Here is a 25,210-nt window from a genome sequence, read left to right on the forward strand (position 1 = left end):
CCCTGCAATCTTTCCAACTGATTACAAGAAATGTAAGCAGTGATAGTATTTTCCTTTCTAAAAACTCGTGATAAATGACTCCTGCAAAATCCATCAAAAAAAAAATTTCTTTGGTTCAGTAAAACCTATGGTGTTTGTGATATCATTTGGTCATAACCGATGATGAAACTTTTTATGATTCAAGCAAACGATCCATTTTTCATTCGCACGTTAAAATTCAGTTAAATAAATTCGGTTTTCACCTAATGAGTTGAGAAATACATGAGTTCCTTTTGTGAGCTGTTGCAGATTTTTCTCAGGTGTCAACTACGGGATAAATATCTATTCACTTTTCAATTTCTTTCATAGCTGAAGATGTGTTTCTTCATTAACATTAAATGTATTAGGAAATTCTCTGCAAATCCATCTCGAATTTCTCTCGATTGCAATCATAATTTAAGGAACTTAGTCGTCAGGATCGAGATATATTCTCAAAGCGTTCATCGCTTGAAGTAAACGTTTAGAACTAATTCCGAGGAGTTTGTTCCTTAAATGCTTTTTCTCCAAATGCTATACTACTAACCTAACCCTGTCTTTGATGCGTTAGGTACAGGTTTGGATTCGTAAAATAATACGCACATTAATTTTTTTTTTCTAGCCGTATTAAGGATATAAGAAAATGCAAAGCTACATGTTTACTGCTTAAAACATAACAAATGGTTGACTCAGAAGGAGTATCTTTTACTTCGAATTTTTTCGAATATACATATAAATTGTCAGAAAAAATTCCTAGAACTGTGGTCAGAAAATTCAAGCGTAAACTTTTCTGGATATCTAATTTAATAAGACAAACATTAAAAAAATCGTTAAAAAAGTGCCCGGAAAAGTAAAAAATTTTTTAAATTAAAAACAGCTACTACAAACTTATTAATCATTAATTTAAAATATCGGAGTTTTAAAAAAAGATTTGTAAACCTAGATCTACCTTTTCCGATGGTATTTTTTAAACTTTTTTTGTCGATAATTATTTAATTTTTAAAATGCGCTTAGGTTAGACATTAAATAAAATGCAACTCGTATGAAAATTTAATCAGTTTGCAAGAATCGCAAACTACGAGAAATCTGGTTCTTGATAAAAAAGTAATTTATAAAAATGTTGAAAAAAGACTACTATTGAGCGTGTACAATGGCTGTCTGGAATGGAAATGTACAGTATTCTGTTATCTAATATTAACGAATGATTTTTAAAAAATTTATAAGCCTATCAGATATTCAACAAAATGAAAATAAATCCAACAATATAAAACTTAATAAATATTAGTTACCATAGTAATAAATACTTTAAAGATAATTTTACCAAGCTGTTTAAAATAATCTAAACACTAATTTTGAAAATAATTAATTCTGGATAACCTATGATTAATTACAACATACACTACTTTAGAAAAATTAGATTAAAATACATATACACACACACACACACACACACACACACACACACACACACACACACACACACACACACATATATATATATATATATATATATATATATATATAACTGCAGTAAAACCACAGGGAAAATCAATACTACATATAGTTAATATGTATATAAATGATATTTGTTAAACACATTTTAAATTGTTTTACTGTTACCTCTTCATTTTACAGAATAATTCAATTAAAACAAAAGACTGCAAAAATAATCTAAAAATACACTATATTTAGACAATTTTTACCTGAACTTGCTAATCGACTGCTTGTTGCTCCAAACATCTGGTAAGGATCTGAAAAAATAAAAAATAAACTTTTATTTATTATTATTTTTAATATAAAATATTATTTTCCTAATGTGATTCAACTGCTGAAAAATAAGCAACCTCCCATCGACCCAATGAGTGTATGACATGCAAATGACGTGTAGTCTTGTAGATTTCTTCCTTTTTTTTCATATACTAAAAATCCATCTTTCATAAGTAAATGTAATTGTGTATTTATATGTATGGTAAAACTTCAAAAGAAAGACAAAATGTTCAGTGAATAATCTTCTTTTTTCCGTTTACCTATGTGTATGTTTTTTATAAAACCAATTGACGTATTGAATCCAAATCTTGTATACGAATTTTCAACTGATCTTTATTCATACAAAAAAAATGTTTGATGATTAATTCACCATAAAGCTCGAAGTTTGTGCAGCAGCAATATGAAATGGAAACTTTGTAGCGAATGTAAAATACCATGTCTGACCAGAATTCGAACCCGGGACCTCCGGAATGGCAAACTACCGATCCACCACAGAAATCGTCGGAGTGTTTTTCGAAAAGTCAAATATTTAAAAAATACTAATGTCAAATTTCCTAAAAGTTAATTATTTAAAGGAAAACTCACTTAGATAAATAAAACTATTGAATTTTTAATGTTTGAGAAAATCATAGATCAAATAATTACGAGTAAAATTAAATTACGAATAATATTTTGGTCTACTGTATTATTATAGATTAAATGTAATGAAACAGTAGAAGAAATCTATTTATCTCAGCGATTTGTTTACTTATAATAATGAGTATCAATTTCTTAACGAATTTTTTCTGTCTTTGAATTTTTTTGTACAATGAATACATTTTAAATAATTTTTTAAACATTTTTGTAAACTTCAATATGTTGAGTTTTACTTTTTCTTGTACGAAATACAGGAAGAAGTAACGATATATGTTACGTGGTACTTATTTTCATCGGTTCCAGAGTTTTATATTCAATTATACTCAACATATCTAATTAAGAAATATTTGGATCTTAGAAGGGGAAGGCAAACAGTTCGAATCGGATTTCTTCTTTTTTAACTTTTTATTTTTTAATTTAAATATACTGATTTATTAATACTTACAAACCCGTGATTGTAAAAAAAGTTGTTTCATTTTATTTAATTATTCTGGAGTTAAATACAAAATGACTAAAAAATAGATCGTCACAAGAACAACATATACACTAAGGCATACATGCCAGATCTTTAATAAATTACAAAAAAATTCTTATCTTTTAGTTCATTACTCTTCTGTTATTGTCGGACAATATTCACCCAAGTCGGAGTTGATCGTCATTTCGTTTATTTGTTTTTTGTTACCGGTCATTTAATAGCTCTTTGGTATGATACAAGTTTTCTGGATCTTAATTTGTGTACACGTTCTCCAGTTAAAATTTTCTCTCTTTATATTCATCTCCTCTTAATTTTTTATTCTTTCTTTGGTTTTAGCATTGCAACATTTTCTTCCTGTTTTTTTTTTGTTTGCGACATTTTTTTCCTTTTTATTCTTTCTTTGGTTTTAACATTTTCTTTCTCTTTATATTTATCATCTTGTAGTTTTTTTGAGATATATTTCTATATGTTATGTTTCTTTTTCCTATATGACTGTTTCTTTTTCATTTTTCATTTTTGATTAATCACCAAATAATCGAATAATATCTGAATATTTTACATCGTAAGGTCGAAATTAACATCTGTGACTAGTATACAGGAGTTCACTAAACGGAATAGTTTAATTATTATTAACTTTTATTTATACGACACACCAGAAATCTGAAACTTTTATTAATCAGCAACTTATGAAGATACGAATAATATTAGTAATCGAGTAATAGTAATCTGGTACGAGTAATAAAGGGACTTTTACACTATACTAATATTACATATAACATTGTTGAATTAATAATTGTATATTTGATGTTAATAAAAACTAGCAATTGACGGTTCTAAAACCGAACATGGTGTTGGATGCTCAATATATGTAAATGGAGAAGCCCACTTTTGGAAACTGCCAGATGTGGCCAGTGTCTACACGGCAGAACTCACTGCAATTCAGCAATTCGGAACAAGAACATTAGGAATGTGCTAATTGCAAACATCCTGTCCATTTTATACGTTCTAAATCAACGAGGACAGCGACGCGTATTTGTATGGACTCCGGGGCATGCTGGTATTACAGGTAATGAAATCGCAGACGAAGCTGTCAGAAAGGCAACAGTCTGCGATGATTTGGATGCATTTCCTATAAGAGTGGCAGATGTTAAAAATAGTAAGAAACAAGTGGAACGCTGAATGGAGGAGTTTAAATACAAAATTAAACTCGGTTAAAACTTCTCCTTATAAATGGAAAAGCGACTTTAAGTTGACTCGCCGTGAACAAGTAGCGGTGACCAGACTTAGAATCGGTCACACGCGATTAACAAATTTATATTTGTTAACCGGCGAAGTGAGACCATTGTAAAAACACTGACAATCAAGCATCTAATAGAAGAGTGTACCATATATGAGGACCTCAGAAAGAGGTTCCGTCTTACAAATAATATTAGTGCTGATCTGGATAATGGAAATGAAGAAAATATAGTTGCATTTTTATACGCCAGTGGACTTCTTAAAAGTCTATAAAATGAAAGTTTAAAGCTGTGATAAAAGAATCTCTAAGCGGTAGTTATATATATATATATATATATAATATATATAGATTTCATTATATATATATATAATATATATAGATTTCATTATATATATATATATATATATATATATATATATATATAATATATATAGATTTCATTATATATATATATATATATATATATATATATAAGGGAGTCTCGAAGCGTGGCACGTATAGTGACGGGAGGTAGCCCTCTTGCCTAAGCCATTTTGGCTCACCTGCATTCAAGAGCAGTGAGTCGGGGTGTTTCCGATGATGGTATGGGGGACCCTCAAGGGTGGATTGAGGGCGTGAGGCTATGGGTGTGCGCGGTGCATGCCTATAGCCTGTTTATAAGAAGGATTCAACTGCCACGGCACCCTGGCGCGACTGATATACTGTTCAACGACGGTTCTGGTCGCCCCGAGGGTGCTCAAACAAACTATAAACGAGACTCGTAGAAGAAAGAAAGAAGGATGTGGTATTGATGGGTTGAAATTTTTATTTCATGGTATTTTGAGAACCTTTTCTCAAATTTTAATATCGGGGCCCTTTTACACCCCGTAAGTGTTGTGTGTTGTACTTGTCTTTTGTGTCTTAATGTTTTGTGTAGTTTGTGTTTTTTTAAATAAAATGTAAGGGCCCTTTACACCCTCACATATGACGATCCAGATGGTGATAGTAATTTCTTTTAAAGAATGTGACGAGGGCTAATGACCTTAGCAGTCGATGCCCGTAAAAATTCAGATAAAAAAAAAAAAGCAATTGTGTAACTGTCCACTTCATTAAAGAACTGGAGGATCGTATCTCACTTTCAAATGAAATAACTTTATATGAAGTGCAGTAAAAAACAAAGTAAATGTAGTTTATTAGGCGTACAAGGAAATCAAGTGGTGTCCACATCACACGAAACATTACTGTATTTTTTCCAGAGGGAAATGTTTACTTTGTATTTTTTCTTTTGTTTGAAATTATGACATATTTTCTATAATTTCGTATGATTCTCTCTCTCTCTCTTGTTGTGCAATTATTAATTTCTTCTTTTTTTACCGTACATTTTTTGTAGTATTCACCTTCGGCAATTCGCTAAGAGAAAAATATCTTTACTGAAACAGAGTTGAAACGCTGATATTTCCAAGGAAGATATATATATATATTGTCGTGTTACGGTAAAAGTTAAATAAATTAAGTTTTAGTTTATGATGAAATTTAAAGAAAGACGGTGAAACATCAAGAAGTATTAAAAAAAAAGAAAAAAACAAAAAATAGGTAAAATGAAATTCATAATGTTGTCACCGAAACTTTATATTGTTGTAAATGTTACTTACAAAACACGGTATAAATTAAAATCTGAGATATATAAACTTAGTTTAACATTAGTTATGTAGATCGCGTGCCACAAGTATCACACGGGAGGTTAGATTTTAAAGGCGTTATGAATTAAAGGGGCGAGGTGAGCGAGAGTGATTCACTGAGAACAGAAACGTGGAGGGGAAGGAGTTTATGAAACTCCCCTCTTATCTGACCGATTCCCTGACATAACAACCTCAGCAGCTTGTTAACCTCACTTGAACAACTACACCACACTATTGAACACGCACGTATAAAATACATAAAACGAAAAATATGTATATTAAAAAAAAGAAAAAAAATTAAACATGACGTTAGTAATGTATGTTATAATACATAACCTTATATAAATGCCACAATTTTGTTGCACCATTCACCACTATTTTGGTACTATACATAAGCAATATTTTAAGAGACCAATAAACGATTATGAGTGATTAACTATAGAATCAGCTAGGTATAACAAAAATGGATTAATTAAATCCACGTTAATAATTTAAACTGTAAAAATATTAATGACTACAAAAATTGAATTCAGGAGGCGTTAAGAAAATTATTTGATCCCAAGTAAATTATTAGGACACGTAAATAAATAAATGGGAAAATCTTTTAAAAATTTGGGGGTCATTAGATTACACTTGTTTTATTATCATATTATTTCTTGTGATATATAAATAAACTTTACTGAAAAAAAACAAACAAACAAATGGACTTTTCATGGATTCCAATTTATCACTTTACAATACATAATTAAGAAAATTAACGAAAAACATCATTCACTTCTAATGAAAATTGTAACAATCCGGCGAATGCAGGTGACGAATGTGAAAATATAACTGAAAATTTTATGTATTTATTTGTTGGGATGATAAACGGATGAAGTATTTCTTTGATCGCTAATATTCCGAAAGAAATAAATGGAATGGGATGGGGTGACGTCACATAACCCCAATCTTAATAAAATTTTCCCATTTAATAATTTAGTCCACCGGGTCTAGTAATAATCACACGTCGTCGCAAAATAGCTGATTTTCGAATTCTAAGGTCCTGAGGTTCGAATTCTATTAAAGGTTAGTTGTTTTTATATAGATTTGAATACTAGACAATGGACACGGTGTACTTCACACGTGTTAGGAATGGTTGGCGAATCTGTACAAGACACCTCATTTACACATCATACATATCATCCTCTTTGGGGGGGTGTTATTCCCTAGTCGAACAAATTACAACGAGCATATTAGGAGTATAGAGTACTATAAGCTAGTTTTATCGAACGAATATAACGAATATTTATTAAAAACCCATGTTTAATTTTGGTGTATACTTGTCTACTTGACCTGGAGGACCTAAAGACAAATAAGAGGGGAAAGATTTTCATGGAAGTAATCTTGTAAAGAACCGAAGTAGCTTGGCGGTCCATTTATTAAGTCTTCAAGATGTAAAACACATGATCAATTTGGCAAAAAGTCCATTTTACAGTGTACTATTTCCACTTAAGGAATTTTAGATGTAATGTTAAATTCATTTTACAATTTTTCTTCAATTTTTAAGCAAAGTAACAGCAACTATTTTTGTATTTTTTATCGAATAATTTATTAAAAAGCTATCGAACCGTCACAAATAAGATGGTTTAGGAGGATACATTTTTAAATAATTAAAAAAACCTGCAATTGAAAAAATAGTGCTGAAGAACATAAAATGTTAGGGCTGTTTTTAAGTTATACATACTAAAGATATAAATTGTTACAATCAATGAAAATAGTTATTAATATTACTACTAATAATACGTTACCGAAGCATAACTTTCAGAATCGTATCAAAAGGTTGTCCGAACCTGAACATTTTAACGGTAGGATGTCACAGCCTTCGTTATCGGCTATTTCACCGCAATTTTCCCAATCAGAGAACGTCCAGGACGAGCAAATAGAATTCTAACGTAGAGGAGGGAGGAAAAGTTTCGGTACAATCAGCCGCGCGCCCCTCAGCTGCCCTTTGAGCAACGCAATCCAATTTCGGCCAACTGGTGCGCAAAATGTTTTGTACAATCAGAACTGTCCCAGTATTCATAGCATCCATCAGCCTGTTATGATTTCCCTTACTTTTTATCCTTCCTTCCTTCGCTTCCTTTCCTATTTCCTTTCCTTCCTTTATGTTTTTATTACTAAAAAAAAGATTTAAAAGAAGTTTTTCGTTTCAACGTTTATATTCGCGAAAAAAATTTCCGATGGAAAAAAATGGTTTTCCATCGTTTTATTTAATATTAGTACAAACAAATATTTATAAAAGTTCTTTACCTGATAATTACTAGTAAAATTTCTAATGTTCAAACAGGAAGTATAAAATATTACTTCGACTCAATAAAAAACAGTGCAATTGAAGGCGATAAACTGACTCTAATTATCAATTAAACTGCGCTACATCTGAAAAAAAAGTATTATACAAAACGATACGTGTTCCCGTGCTAAAAAATCATCGTATTTCAATTTAGCTTCTTTGAAATACACAAAAAATAAATTAAATAAAAACTGCTGTTGTTTCAATTTAAAATCGATCCTGGTTTATCTTTATGAACGTTTCTAAACGTTTGACGAATTCAATCAACGGATATAACAAAATTATTTTTGCGATAGTTAACGGGAATTCTGTTCTTGAGTATACAAGCTGAGCGAATATGCTAACAATAATAATTATGTGCTCCTTAATATTTATCATATTCTGAAGATAAATTATTGATTGGGGGTTTATAAAAAAAAATTATTTTGGGCCGAGGTTGATAAATCAATGATCTTATTACACCGGTAGAGAACAGTAAAAAATATGCGTTTAATGCTCTACGCAAGAGGCATTGTAAGAAGTTGTAAAAATTTCGCAGTCTTCTTAAAAGTAGGGGTATTAAGATATTACTATTGTAGTATTGATCCACGTTTACAAAAACTTCAGTTGAACACTGAAGGCGATCAATTTCCCTTTGTTTCCGCGTTTCCGCACGTAAATCGGTTGTAGTTTTTTAGTCTATAGCGGACACACATACGAACATTGCGTTTTATTTATTATATATATATATATATATATATATATATATATATATATATATATATATATATATATATATAAGAAGGAAGGATGGATTGCTGGACCGTCGACTCTTTTCTTGCTATTTGTCATTTATTATTATTCTTGCTACTTATTATTATTCTGTTAAATACAGTAATTTTATCTTTGAAATTTCCATACGCTATGGATACCCTTTGCCGCATTTAACGAACAATTTCGCTTGGTCCCATGGAATTCGTTGTCAGGGTTTGACTGTATTTTGAATCAACGGAAATGAAAAAAACACTTTTTTAGGGCTAGATCTGTAAATCTGTAAGATGATAAGATTTCCAGGGAATAAATTTTTGATTTTACGGATTCTTTTATTCTATACGGAAAATTGAAGAAAAAGTTATTTATAAAAAAATGATTCCGAACAAAAAAAAAAGGTAATTTAAAAGAGAAGTGAGTTACTTTTTTTGAGATTACGGTGAGATTTAATTTTTTGAGATTACGGTAGTAACGGTGAGAACCCACCGTTACTTTTTTTGTAATTACACTGAACAGGTTATAGTCATGCAGCTGTGCAACTAGTATCGCTTTAAATATCAAATACAGTTTTCCCTCGAATTTTATCAAACAACGTTTTAAAAATTTAACAATTACGCATTTAAACAACGTATTGTACTGACAACTGAACGTATGTAAAAAAAAAACATTTTTTTTTTTTTTTTTTTTTAATTTTGTCCCTTCCTAAAATCGAAAAATCGATCTTTTTATTAATTGCATATTTTATATCCAATTTTTTAAGCGACATAAAAAACATATTATGGGGCAATATTGAAGATGGGGAGCCATACAAATTTAAAAAATGTTTTTTTAAATTTAATTCAGCCCCCCACCCCATCACAAAAAAAAATCTTACGTAACTTTTTATTGGTTGTATATTTTTAAGAGAAAATCTATTTTGGTTTATTCCATTTTAATATACGTAGAAATCAAAAAACGTAGAAAAATAAAATTCATTGTTGGCAGGTGATTTTTTGGAGGTTAGAAAGCAGAAAAAATACAGTCTATTTTTTAATTTTTTTCTGTTTTTAAATTTTTTAAACTCTTTTCTGTTTATTTAAAAGTATAACGATAATTAAAAAAATATAAAAAATGCCAGGAAAGTATTACAACTCTTCTGTCAGATTTTTTTGTAATGTATTTTATTTTTTTTATTTTATTCGTGTATATTTATTTTTTATTAATCGATTGTTTTAACAATCGAAACGTGTATCTAATTACAGATTTTCATTTTTAACGGCTCTTGAGCTATTTCCTTGAAATATAACTTAAATTAAATAAAAATAATAAATAGGACATTGTTTCAAAATGAAATATAACAATTGTAGTAATAATTACAATGACAGCAATTTCACTAAAAGAGAGAGAGAGAAAAATTATGTGAGTGTCGAAGAGCGGGGGTTGCATATTTGTGCGTGTATGCACGTACGGCTGCACGCGAGAGGGCGGTAGGGTGAGCCAGAGGCGATGTATATATATGAGGGTGATAGTTCAGGGGGTGGTGAATGGCGGTAGGGTAACGTGAGAATTATGAGTTAATGGTTGTAATCCCCCCCGTGTTGACCGAACGTAGTCATTAAGCGAACGCAACCCTCCGTTAACCGTCCTGCCCAGCCTTTCTCTCCCTGTACGAGAGAGGTCATTATTTAAAAATCTAGACCTTGTTTATTGACTGTCTACGATCTGTGTCCTGTATTTTATATATATATCACTATATTTATATTTGTACAATAATATACGTGTGCGTGTGTGATTGTGTTTACGATGGTTTAACAGTATCTCTGTCAACATGTAATAATTGCGCTGTCATTCTACCCATCGGCACTATCTAGAGCTTACCTCGATGTAAAATATATTTTTTTTTTTGCTGCATCCAACATCCAACATTGAGAGCACTATTAATATATAACCCTAACACGGGTTGTATTTATAAGAATTTATTACTTACAATGTTTTTTTATAGGGGAGTGTTACTGGTAGTTTTTATTCGTACAGTTTTATACGCTTATTAGTATTTGAGATCAATTCCAAAACTTGATAAAAAATTAAAAAAGCTGTCGTAATGCTTTTCTGGTATTGGTTTTTATTTTTATGTAGTGGAAAATTGATTATTTATTAAAAAAGTTAAATTCTTTTTTCGGGGTAGGGGTAATTTATTAAGTTTTATTATAAAATTATCACTGTATCTTTAAATAAAACAAAAAAAAAAAAATTCAAAAAATCGGATTTTTATGCTACCTACCTCTTTTTTACGTTTACTATGTTAAATGTAATAAATTTAAAAATACTCCACTCAAAAATGTAAAACCAATAAAAAGTTATCTAAATTTTGTTTTGGTGGGGTGAATTATGATGAAATTTTATTGCAACATTACTAAAAGTTTTGAAAAATCAAAAAAAATCTATATTTTTAAATTTCGATAGACTGCCCACCAGTATTGCCCCCAAAGTTTTTGTTTTGGGTCACTTTTGGGAAGGAGGAATTTTTGGGCAAAATTAAAAAAAAAAATGGTAAGATAAGCATGGACCATGTACTGAGTTTGATATAATATTTGGTTATATTAGCACAATTTTGAGAAGACTGACCCTCAAAATCTGTAGATTTTAGGGGGTTTACAAAAAGAGAAATACAGATTGACCCCACAATTTTACAAACAAATTTCCTGGAATGCACGTCACTATACCAAAATATCATCAAAATCGGTTTATCCAGCCAAAAGTTTTAAGCTTCAATAAATGTAAAAAAAAATTCAGTACCCCATTTTTTGCTTGATTACCGTACTATCCTTCTGGCAGCATAGTTCTAGATACGAAAGTAAAAATTATTTGAAATTATATTAGGATTTTTAATTTTGTTATTTTCAAGTGCTTCTGTAGCTACTAACAATTTACTCGCATGAAACTTTAAGTGATAACGGATAAGTTCAAAAGAAAAAAATATTTAATTTGAAATTTCAGGAAAACAGGAAAAAATGCATAATATTTTATAAGACTTTTTTTCATAGTTTACTTAACAGATAGTGACATTTATCATTATAAAACTTGATAAGCGTTCAAAATTAAGTCTAAAAGAAGGCAGAAGGTAGCGTAATGAAGAGTAATAGGTCAGATTAGAGGGTGGAGAAACAATTACTCTCTGAGGTGGAGTAACAAAGAGATAGAAAGAATAGGGTGTGTACAGTTGTTCCCGATCAAAAACAGGGAGCAACTCTCGCTGTTAACTGTGGGCGTAGTAGTAAATAGTTTATTAGTAAACTGTGCAGGGAAAAACAGTTATCAAAATGTAATATCGGTTATGTCTGATTCATTCTTTGTGTCTGTATGCGAATCTTTTTGTCATAACGTACTATCTTGAACAAAGATTATTTACTCCCGCTTTTACTTCGAAGTGAAATGTGAATTTTACTTCGAAGTGAAGTGAATTTTACTTCGAAAATGAAATGCATTTTCAGTTGTTCCTGTGGTCTTTTGATTATACACCGTCTCTTCCTCAAAGTAAGAAAGGGACGGAAGACGCGAACTTCGGTTATATTATATTTATAAAATTTATCTAATACTGTACAGTATAAACAAATAAATCAAACATGACCGACAAAGAAACGGAGAAAGGATAAACTCTCAGAACATGTTCCACTGGTGAAAATAATGAAAAAAGCTCAAAAAAGCTTTGTTTTCAAGGTTCGGTTAGGAGAAAATTACGCCTAAATAGCTCTAATAATAAAAAGAATCCCTACTGTAATTTTTGGAACCCAAATTAAGGGTTAGTGGTTTCTTATGTAATTTTAGGTGGGAAATAAGATAAAACAAACTGTAACTTCAGTAGTTTTTTAAGGTATTTAACGTAAACAAAATTCGGTGTCGAAAAACAAGATTTTTTTACTTACTTTGTAGTACAATAGCTTTGTTAAATAACTAATAAATTCAGAAGATTTAGTAACAAAACTTGTAAAGAATTTAATTCTGAGAATAGGAATTTAATTCCTAATGTGGGCGGGGGGGTTAAGATATTAAAAGTACCCATAAAAAAACCCAGATATTTAAATACTAATCATCTCATTTTCTTTTTCGCCTTCAGAACATACTTCAGAGGATGAATGAGGATAATATGTATGAATGTAATTGAAGTGTGTAGTCTTGAACTGCCTCAGGTTGACCATTCTTTAGATGTGTGATTTAATTGAAACCCAACCACCAAAGAACACCGGTAACCACGATCCAGTATTCAAATCCGTATAAAAGTAACTGCCTTTACTAGAATTTCAACCTTAGAACTCTCGATTTCGAAATAAGGTAGGCTGTACTAATCATCTGACTTAATCTATAAAATATTTAATCACTTGTTTGATTGCTTATTTTGGCTGTCAATATGCTTTCGGTAGTAACCCATGTGCTCATAGAAATGTGCAACTAATTTTATTATTATTGTTCTCATATAAATATCTGAAAGTCTACAGATATCCCATGCGGTTATCTGGATTCGGGACCCGTAGGAAGCCGCGTCCCTTGTTCACGACGAAAGAGTGAGATGTAGTCTTATACAGACTCAGCTCGACCGTACCTGAGATGTGAGGTTAATTGAAGCACAACCACCAAAGAACACCGGTATCCACGATCTAGTATTCAAATCCGAATAAAGATTACGTTCATAAGGATTCGAACCCAAGAACTCTCGATTTCCAAAATCAGCTGATATATGAGGAATAGTCTTTACCATTAGGCAATCGGGTGGATAAATAAGGTCTTTTACTAGCAATATTAATGTTACGTCTCATGTTTAACGGCATAAATCCCAAATTTTTGTAATTTAAATTAGATTTAGTTTACCTTGGATTTATTTTATTTGTCTCCTATTAGACTGTTAAACAGGAAAAATTGATAATTTTACAAAAATATAACATTACATTTCAAGAAAATACAATATATTTAAAAATAAATTTTAATATAAAATAAAAATAAGACCAGAAATGAGATAAAATATAAAGTAAATCATAATAATAGTAAAATTCAATTTTTTATTTTTATTTTTTGTAGGGGAATCAATAAAAAAAACATGTATTTTTATGAAGAATAATATCAAACCAAATAATCTTAATAGTGAACAGAGATTTATTTCCACTCATGCGGGTGAAAATCATTTGCATTTCAATGAGCTTGACTTGATGACATCATGAAATAAAATCTTCTAAAGACATCTTGTAACGTGTGATAGTACATTTGGGTCAATGAAGAAGGGAACCAGAAACAACTTTCCTCCTCACTTTTATACGGTTGTAACCAACTAAATATAGTTACAACCGTTTTGGTAATAGCAAATTGACATAATATACTATTACGACCTTGGGTATACTTAGCATGTATTTAAACGACGAAATTAGATAATGATGGTAGGTGAAATGATTCCACATCTTAGCTAGGTATCGAACTTTACATTAGCAAATGATTAAAGTCATTATGCTAATCTTTACACATTAATTGGGAACCAGTGTTGAAATTGAACCAGTGTTAGAAATTGAATTTCATAAATAAGCAACAAGACTTTTTTTTTATGACCTTTAATAGAATACGTGCTCCACACTAAATATATATTTTTAACAGTCCAAAAAATAATAAACGTGGCTACGAAAAATGCAAGGGATGATTGAGCAATCTTTGCGGATGTTTTACAATCTAAGACATTTGTGATATTCTTAGGAAATTATTGCTGACTCACTGGACTGAATGGTGGGGGACTACCTATGATTTTCATGTTAAACTTTTGATTACTAAGGGATTGACTGGTTTAATCACGCTTTTCCTAATGACTGGGAATCCATATGTTTTGACATTCAATCACGTTTTTCCTAATGACAGGGAATCAATATGTTTTTAAATCACGTATTTCCTAATGACTGGGAATCCATATGTTTTTAAATCACGTTTTTCCTAATGACTGGGAATCGATATGTTTTGACATTCAATCACGTTTTTCCTAATGACAGGGAATCAATATGGTTTTAAATCACGTATTTCCTAATGACTGGGAATCCATATGTTTTGACATTCAATCAAGTTTTTCCTAATGACAGGGAATCCATATGTTTTGACATTCAATCACGTTTTTCCTAATGACAGGGAATCAATATGTTTTTAAATCACGTTTTTCCTAATGACAGGAAATCCATATGCTTTGACATTCAATCACGTATTTCCTAATGACTGGGAATCCATATGTTTTGACATTCAATCACGTTTTTCCTAATGACTGGGAATCCATATGTTTTGATATACATTCAATCACGTTTTTCCTAATGACTGGGAATCCATTAGTTTTGACATTCAATCACGTTTTTCCTAATGACTGGGAATCCATTAGTTTTGACATTCAATCACGTTTTTCCATATATTTTAACATAAACGATATTAATGGTCTAACTAAAGTAACTTAAAAATGGTCAGGATTCTTAGGATTCTTCCTCTATCATCTGGTGAACGTTGAAGTCTGTTCTGCTAGTGAACAATAACCCTTCTTTCTCTCCGTAGCCAAATGAGATGTGGACGATATGTGACATGTAAATGAGGCATAATCTTGTACAGACACCGACCACTCCTTAGAAGTGTAGTTAATTGAACCCCAACTACCAAAATACACCTGTATCTACTGTCTAATTATCAAATCCTTACTAATGAAAAATATGTTATTTATTCGTCCGAGAAATAAAATAATATGACATTAGATACTGTAATAGACTTTACCATCTGTTGTAAGTAAATTATTATTAATTGGATAAACGTATATTTTATAAAAACTAAATGAAGATTCAATAAAAATATTTTTTAAGTCGAGTTGTATTTTAATACGAATAAAATAATTTTATTTATATTTTTTTATAAAAACAACATTGAAACGAAAAATGACAAGATTTTTCTAGATGAGGGCTGCCCAAGTATTTTCTTTTAATATTGCGTAATCTTAGTAATAAGAATGTGTGTGTGTTCGTGTTCATTAGTGAAACTTACGTTCGAATAATACATGCAAGAAAAATAAAAGTAGAAATGAAATAATGTACTCGACGCAGTACAACGTAAAAAAAAACAAAAATAATTAAGTTTCTACTTAATTGACTTAAGAATAAAATAAATATTATAAAGAAAAGGCTTTCTTTAACGAAATAATAAAATTATTAAGAACATGTAATCTGTTATTTTAAGAATATAAAACAAAAATTACTAAAAGAGTTGTAATAGATGACCTAAATGCAAGTGTAAAATGTAAAATAAAAAGAATGGAAGAAGACGGTCTGAGAAAACGGTAGCAAGTAGGATAATGATAGGGGATTGCATGTTACAATAGATGGGCACGCAACTTAACTTGTTCGTCACGAACTCTTGTGGCGGTTTTGCGAGCTAAGTCTCCTCGGTATGAATATTGTTCTATTCTCTTTGATATCCTGCTCAGATTTATTGCCCTTTATTCGTAACTTTTGCTTTTAGCGAGATAACAATTGTATTTAAAATTTAATTAAAATGAAATTATTTAATCAAATGATCACTTTAAATTTTGATGGGAAAAAATCCATTCTCAATAAAGAAATTGTTTTTTAACAAAGAATAAATAAAAATTTAATATCTGTTTTAAATAAGAAAAAATATTAAGTACTTTGATCGTAGAAACAAACTATTAATTACAGCCTTAGTTTTGCTTTCATGGGATCAAAATTAAAATTAAAAGTAATTAAAACATTAATCTTTGTATTTATATAAAATCTAATCGTAGTTTTAAGTTATTTGATATAATGTAATTTCAAAGAACATATCATCAACATGCGGGTTAATAAAGAAATTTCTAAATAGTGTGAAAATTATTCAACAAAATGGGGCAATCTCGTTAATATCATTAAATCAATTTTGTTTATTAATAACCAATCAATTCAATTATTTTTTTTTTGAATCAAATAAAGTAAATTTCGGGTCAGAATCAGTTACTCGCCCTTAAAATTTTAACTTTTTTTCATAAATGATATTTACTATAAAACTAGAAAATAATACTGAAAACAAATTTAATGTGAAACCATACAAAATTAGAGCATACATTACTGAGAAGGCGAAAATCTCCCAGTATTTTCTTAAAAGGATTGTCACCATGTCGAAAACATTTCCGCTACAAACATTCACACAGGCAGCCATCCAATATCGCTGAATTACTCCCAAACGGCGCCTAAAAGATGATTACACTACCTCCCATACAGTCTCTCTGCATATTTATATGAGCACCCTTAATTGTTGTGCCTGTGTTGTTTCTGTATTTACGCCGTTATATACATTCCTTCGATCGGAAATTATAAAGATTCAGGAGCATGTAGTCAACAATGTAGTAACTGAGTAACTGATCTTGAAAAGCATCATTCTCAGGTCACGACAAATGCCGCCAAACACCCACTGATATTTGGGTACGTGGCCAACATCATTATACTTTCGTTTAGCGAACGTGGACTCCTAAGTCTCCACTGTGAGCCCTCCTATAACGCGAGAAATAATTTTGCTGCATTAACTTCGAGTAAATAATAATTGTTTCAATCAACAACAGCACAGATTAATCCCCAATTCTCGTTCACAAAACTTAAAATCATCTAATCATAATCAAAAATAATCATAAACAGAATCTGAAAAATTTTTTTAAACACTTTTAGAATAATGCCACTGTTCTCTACCATCCGTAACGTTTAACACATAATACCATGTCATGGCACTTCCGGGAAAATGTTAACACTTTGATCTACTTTAATACAACCTTCTTATATATATATATATATATATATATATACACAACTACTTTAATACAACCTTCCGACGCATGGTAAATGCAAGTAAATAATTCTGGGAAAAGTGGAGGCCACCGTCCTCTGTTGTCAGCTCAATCATTTGTGAAAGCTGCATAAACACGATTCAGCGAAACTTTTGATGTGTGATGTGACACGTTGGTCCGTCTTGTTGAAAGAAACTTTATTCTTCTTCATTATCAGTTAATTGCGCATAGAATTCTTGGAAAATTGTGAGGTAAACTTGTGTATTGACAGTCCGTTCAAAAACACCAACCAATTTTCTAATCGTGAAGTGGACGCTCGAATATCTTTTGAGGATTCCTCGCTATCCAATACCTGGTGGCCGGATAAATGAAACCGTGCTTCGTCTGACATGAAATACGACATCGGGATGTTATCGAGAAGCCGGTTGGAATAATCAAGTTGTTTCTGTTTGTCTCTGTTTGTCTTCTGTTTGTTTCTCTTCTTCTGATTGAAAGAAGTTAATAATTCAACTTGAATGTATAATTCAGTGTTAATATTTCATTTCGTTAACGCTTCCTTGTAACAGAATAATTTTTTTCTTATTAACTGTGCAAATAAATTGAGTTGGCCCACTCGGTATTTATTACATAATATAATTAATTTAATTGTCTTTCAATCGGCAACACTACATAGAAATCAACACAGTACCTAATATAATTTTACTCTTTGGTTGCTTTTTATTTAAATTAAAAAAAAAATCTATTTCATAATAAACTTAAAGAATTGCAAAATAAAATGATCACTTTTTTTAAGTACGTAACGAATAATTCGAATTCAAAAAGTAAGTTAACACAATGGGTAAGCAATGACAGATAATAACATGAGCGATGACGATGGTGTACAGTAAAGAGGGAGAAGAACGAAGTTAGAATGCGTTGGGGCGGCGCCAGACAAGTGGGAGATACGAGTGATTCTAATTTTGTAAGCTATTATGTAGCAGTGTGTGCGGCTCGTCAAGCGGAAAAGAGATTCTTCGTCAACAGCAGCGACGGCATTAGAGCCACGCGTCTGTTGCACGCGGCAAAGACCATATTGTACGAGTCGTTGTCGCTAGCTCGTTCGATACGCTCTGCTGATGTGACGTCATCTGACAGCAGTACGAATAAACAAGTATTTTCTCTTTATTGGTTTACTAGTCGGAGGAAAAAGGGTGTGATAAAAATGACTGATTTCAAAAAGATATATTATACATAATATAGGAAAAAATATGCGTAAAAAAATAAACGAGAAATCAAATCAAATCAAATCAAATCCGTAAAACATTAGAAAAAAATCTGTTTTGGACACCACATGACGTACGTCTATTAAGTTACACATAAACATTTTTGCTGCACTTCATTTAAACTTATCTCGTTTGAAAGTGAGATGCGATGCTCCAATTTTTTAATAAAAGTGGACAGTTACAATTCAACAATATTACCTGAAATATTATATTTTCAAAAATCACTTAAATTGAATACAATTCAAAAAAAATTATACAATTTTCAATTAATATTAAATAATCAGATGTTTTAACACATCTATTATTCAAATAGACTGACATCAATAACCTTTTTTTACTAGATAGAGAAATGAACGACCAACTTGTATATCCTAAATGCTGATAATCTACACTTTTATATATTTGATTGTGGAAGGTTTAGCCCATGCCAAATATAATGTTACAGTCTGCAATTTTGAAATTTATGAAAATTTGTTTTATACATACTCCTTTCGTTTCATGTGGGGACTCCTTTGATACTCCTTTCCTTTTCATCAAATGGGGAGACAGCGTTTCTCAACCTTTCAGTATTTGCGAACCGATTTACAATTATAATTTTAATAATGACGCTAAAGCTACACTACGACCTTTATTTAGCAACACCGATCCGCTGCATTGACAAAACCAGAATCGATGCCTCTCTATTGCTCTCTATCTTATGTCCACTACTCGCGGCGAAGTTCTGATTTGTCTCGTTCTGGAACGTCTGCGCGACCATCGGCTCAAACGTGCATAATTACTCGTTCAATTCCAGCCAGTCTCAATCGAGTCGATCATTTTTACCGAATCTGTCGTAATGTGTATGTTGTAATTTGCGTGTTAATTGCAATTCACGGTATTGAATATTCACAGCAGTAGATTTATACAGAATCGTGGATACGTTTTTAAGTGTGTGTAAGCGAGTATTAGACGATAGTGAAGCATCAACAAGTGCACAGACGAACGTGGTACTGAAAATAAAATTAAAAATATAGTCTCAAGAATACTTAAATTTTGGGTTTACCAGTACCTGCTCAGAAGAAAGGGTTTTCAGTAAATGAAGAGAATGGCCCTTGTGTGTCATTGCTCAAAAATGTTGACAGCCGACAGCATAAAACCTAACAAACTTAAACGACACTGTACACTGTACAGTGTCACAGTACTGTCTTGTACAGTGAGTTCGTTAAGAAATCTCGAGATTTCATCGAATTAAAATTAAAATCATATGAAAAGCAAACATCATTTTTAAAAATATCTTTGTCTGTGAATTAAAAAGCTTTTTTTTTGTCTTCAGTCATTTGATTGGTTTGATGCAGATCTCCAAGATTCCCTATCTAGTACTAGTTTCATTTCGGTATACCACCATATTCTAAACTTGCCTGCTTGCACAATTTTTTAAAAATAGGAAAAGTTATACTGTTGCCAATCGAATTGGTGGTATAGCTGAAGATGTACAGCCTCAGCTTTTCGGGAAGTGTGTGACAAACTGTTTTCAATTCAGCTTGTTGAGGCAACAGATAGCAATAAAGATGCTCATTTAAACGAGGTAAACATAGAGTGGAAAAATTGCGTTGGAATGTGCACTGATGGTACTCGTTCAATGTCTGGAACATTCCAAAGTATACAAGCACTGGAGAAAAAAAAAAATCTCCACAGTATGTCTGGACACATTTCATGATTCACAGAGAAGCTCCGGCTTCTAAAAAAATGAATTCTGGTCTGATATTGTGCTAAATTGTACTAACGACGATTGGAACCGCAGTAAATTATATTAAAAAAAATGCCCTAAGATCTTTTCTGCAGTTTGTAAAGAGATGGGTGCAGTACATTCAGCGTTACTATTTTATTGTGATTCAAGATGATTATAACGTCGGAAATTTTTGCAATATGTTTATGAATTAAGAGATGAAACTGCCATTTTTCTATAATAGGAACCTTGAATCTTCATTTCCAAGGAGCAAAAAATTGGAATTGCGGAGCACAAATTTAGAAATGTTTGCAAATGTAGATGATTATGTTAAAACTTGCAAGGCTCAATAACATGTGAAAATTGTTTTCGTATCCACTGAAAATCATTTAGCCATGCCGGTAAAGAATTTTAGAACTTAACTGCGTAAGACAATTTAGTAATAAATTTCTTTGAATTTTGAGCAGGGATGGATGATGAGTTTTCTGCACTGAAAACACGACCATTTTGTATAATATTACCATTTTCAAATGCTACCTTTGCGAAACCGAATTTTCTGCGGCGGCTGCATTGAAGACAAAATATAAATCTCAGCTAAATACAGAAAAAGAACTGAGTCTAATTCTAATATTAAACCTTACTTTGAAAAACTTTTTCTCTGCAAGACAGGCCCAAGGGAGTAACTAATAATTATTAAATATATTGAGCAGTACTGAAACAATCCGTCGTTATTCCATCGGTGTAAATATGTGTATTTTATTATTTATTATGTCAGAATGTATTTTGTTTTGCTTTCCTTTCAGTAAACTAATACATTTTTCTTTTCGATATGCTCGCGCCCCCCATTTAGTATTATCACGCTCCCCTAGGGGGACGTGCCCCACAGGTTGAGAAACACTGGTATAAGTGATAATTGATTCTAATCACTACCTGATTTCACGTAGTCTAAATTATATAGATAATTAAACCGTTTTTATTTTCCAGATTACAGCTCTATTGCTACTACTGCAGCAGCATAACAATAAAGGGAAAACAGTGATCTTGGGTAACGGTTTTTTTTTGCAAATGTCAGCCCTTTCAAAACTCCTTATATTAAAAAAAAAAAATAGTTATAAAATTTTTCGAAAAATATATATATGTGTATTGGCCTGTATTTTGATTAATATGAGTTATTTTTTTTCAAGGTCCGATCGGTCACGAAATTAAAACCACAGTGAAAATAAAAAAATTGTTATTTGTAAAAGTACTTACATAGTTACGCTATTTCTCTATATAGTTGCCACTCCGATTTAGACATTTGTCATAGCGTGGTACCAACTTTTCAATACCCTAGTCATAGAACGGAGGCGCCTGTGTTTTCAGCCATATTTCTACGCTGGTCTGCGCTACTGAAGTCTCTCACTCACAATGGTGTGGTGTAAAGAGCTGACCTTGTTGAGGAAACGAATCACTCAATTCAGAAATTGTGAACCGACGATTTTCTCGAATTGCCTCATCCACTCGCTCAACAAGATCATCGGTTGACACTCGCTTCCTTCCCTGACCGCCTGCATCATGAACATCTGTACGTCCTGCTTTAAAGTTCTTGCACAATTGTCGCACTTCGCTGTCATTCATTGAAGTTTCACCGTACACATTACTTATTCGTCGATGAATTTCAGCCGCATTACACCCCTCAGACTTAAGAAATCGAATTACCGCACGCACTTCACACTTAACGGGAGATGCTATTGTTGTAGGCGCAAAGGTTCATCAGATTTTGGCGCGGGTTTTGAAAATGATTCAAAAGGTTTAAATATATGGGGTAGTGATGGCATTAAATTTTGGGCAAAAATAAAAAACGGAGAGAGGTAGTTTTCATCATTTTGAATTTTTGACTTACATAGTGGGTGTAGAAAACAGTTTTAATACGATGAAAATCTGTCTACGATGAAGAACTTAGTATTATTAGGTTGTTAAGTCAAACGAATTTAGTAGCAGGGATATTTAATATTATTTCTAAATATCTTCTACTTCATACCTCGAAAACCCTTTTTTCAGAAAAGTCGAAATTTATATACTAGCAGACCTGGCAATGTGCGCTGTTGCTAGATTTGAGTATATATATATATATATATATATATATACGGTCCAAACTAATTCAGAATCCTTCGCAGGCGTGCGCACAACAACTCACTAAATTTTCATCGCAATCGAATGGATGGTATAGGAACGAATATGGAACAAACATACAAATATTAAGATATACATATAAGCTTCTAGCTTTGGCCTGACGGGTAAGATGATGAAACCATAGTTTTTTTTTTAGAAAACTCTAATTTTTTTAGCCTTTTAATAATTAATCCAGTAAATAACTTTTAATTCCCCCCAAAAAAAGGAGCAGAATGGGATTCGTACTTAATATAATTTTTTTAACCTCTAATTTTCGAGACTGAAATTCAACTGTATACAATTTTATGTAGACGACATGAGTAGTTTTTAAAAAAAAACTACGATCCAAAATTTTCTCAATTATACTATTACTGCATAATCCTTTGAGTAAAAACGCAGTTTGATCAAAAGGGTCAAATAGAACTCAGGTTTATTTAATAATATTTTGCTGTTTTTTTTGCAATTTTACTCAAAAGAATGGATAATTAATCAGTAATATTTAAAAACTCTGTAGCGTATTTAAAACAAAAATCTGTAAAGCGCAAATCAGGGAAAGATATGCAACTCTTTGACAGCTTCTTTAGTGTTCACAACCATACTTTTGTAATAAAATATTATTTTTCAGACTGTTTCATTTTTTCCATACCAAAGTAAATCCAATGAGACTTATGAATTTATAATAATTTAAAAAAAAGAAACAAAATTGTTTAAATATTAAAAATGATTTACTTATAAAGTGCTATTAACTATTTTTTTAAATTTTATTTATCTACCTGGTTGCCGTAAATGACTGTGGGGATCCAGAGATGTTTTCGTCATACCGCTTAAGGAATTGCTGTAACCTGAAAAATAAGAAATTAAAAAAATATGTATCAGTAAATTTTTCTAAATATCAGAACATTTACAATATCATTTAATAATTGTTCTTTTCCTATATCTTTATGAAACATTATTTTCAAGCGTAGTACCATCGTCCGGTATGGTCTAGTGGCTAGGATACCTGGCTCTCACCCAGGAGGCTCGGGTTCGATTCCCGGTACCGGAATATTTTTTTTATCATTTTTTTTTATCATATTAAAATATTTTTAATTATTATAATTAAAATTACTTTATTTTAATTTTAATATATGCAAAATAATTATATACACTAAAGAATGTTTCAATGGATATAAAATTTTTCAATAATATACAATTAAAAGTTGTGTAGGCAGGCCACGTTTGGAGTATGTAAAACAAATTTTTGGGGATGTAGGATGTAGAGGGTATACTGAAATGAAACGACTAGCACTAGATAGGGAATCTTGGAGAGCTGCATCAAACCAGTCAAATGACTGAAGACAAAAAAAAAACAATTAAAAGTTTAATTTTTAAATAAGAAATATTATTATTATTATTTTATTATATATATTATTATTACTTATTTATTTATTATTAATTTTATTATTTTTTATTTTTATTATTATATTATTTTTTAACAAAAAAGTAAATAATTAATAATATTATTTAAAAATAATAATAAAAAAAAATTCCGGTACCGGGAATCGAACCCGAGCCTCCTGGGTGAGAGCCAGGTATCCTAGCCACTAGACCATACCGGATGTTGGTAGACGGGTTTTTAATTTTTTTGTTCATTACTTTACAATTTGAATGATAAATAGTCTGCTATTGTTCTGATATTCAAAGTACTTTTCTGCGATATACGTAATAATTAACTGGAAAATTCAGCATAAAAAGTAAATACGTATTCTTCTATGTAAGAATATATATTATTTTTTCTTAAGACGCACTTTTTTTCAGTTTTTCACTTTTACAGTTATTTCAGGATGGCATTTATTGTTCGGACAGCATCAATTTTTTAGATTCATCCATAATTTAGAGAAAAATAAAAGTACAATGTTTAAAATGAGATACGCTCCTAAAAAATTAAAATCAAACCAACAAAAAAATGTAAATTTTTTTTACATTTACATCCTTTCCTTCGCAGGAAAGATAGTAAAGTAATTGGCTTTGTTTTTTATTTTGCTATGACTTTTAAAAAAGTTAATTTTACTTGTTAATTACTACTGGTGTTTTAGCAGTTAATGATGTTAAAGAACAATTTAGATTCGGAGTAACAGTACAAGGTGAAAAGATAAAGATGCTACGATTTGCTGATGATATAGTAATTCTAGCCGAGAATAAAAAGGATTTAGAAGAAACAATGAAGGGCATAGATGAAGTCCTACGCAAGAACTATCGCGTGAAAATAAACAAGAACAAAACAAAAGTAATGAAATGTAGTAGAAATAACAAAGATGGACCGCTGAATGTGAAAATAGGAGGAGAAAACATTACGGATGTAGAAGAATTTTGTTATTTGGGAAGTAGAATTACTAAAGATGGACGAAGCAGGAGCGATATAAAATGCCGAATAGCACAAGCGAAA

General features: G+C 31.0%; 1 protein-coding gene and 2 non-coding genes across 3 annotated transcripts in view; 1 reads left to right on the top strand and 2 right to left on the bottom strand.

The window, feature by feature from the left end:
- Window positions 1-25,210, bottom strand: part of LOC142328870 (DNA-binding protein D-ETS-3-like) — a 401,528-nt gene that overhangs the window by 54,812 nt on the left and 321,506 nt on the right. The window contains exons 7-8 of the mRNA XM_075372998.1: window positions 23,559-23,627; window positions 1,719-1,766 (exon numbers count right to left, since the gene is read on the bottom strand). Coding sequence (XP_075229113.1) covers window positions 1,719-1,766; window positions 23,559-23,627 — 117 coding nt within the window. The remainder of the gene's footprint in view (window positions 1-1,718; window positions 1,767-23,558; window positions 23,628-25,210) is intronic.
- On the top strand, window positions 23,759-23,830 carry TRNAE-CUC (transfer RNA glutamic acid (anticodon CUC)). Its single transcript has one exon. It is a non-coding gene; the product is annotated as a tRNA-Glu (tRNA).
- On the bottom strand, window positions 24,312-24,383 carry TRNAE-CUC (transfer RNA glutamic acid (anticodon CUC)). Its single transcript has one exon. It is a non-coding gene; the product is annotated as a tRNA-Glu (tRNA).

This window comes from Lycorma delicatula, chromosome 8, assembly GCF_047948215.1.
Source record: "Lycorma delicatula isolate Av1 chromosome 8, ASM4794821v1, whole genome shotgun sequence".
NCBI classification, from domain to species: domain Eukaryota; kingdom Metazoa; phylum Arthropoda; class Insecta; order Hemiptera; family Fulgoridae; genus Lycorma; species Lycorma delicatula.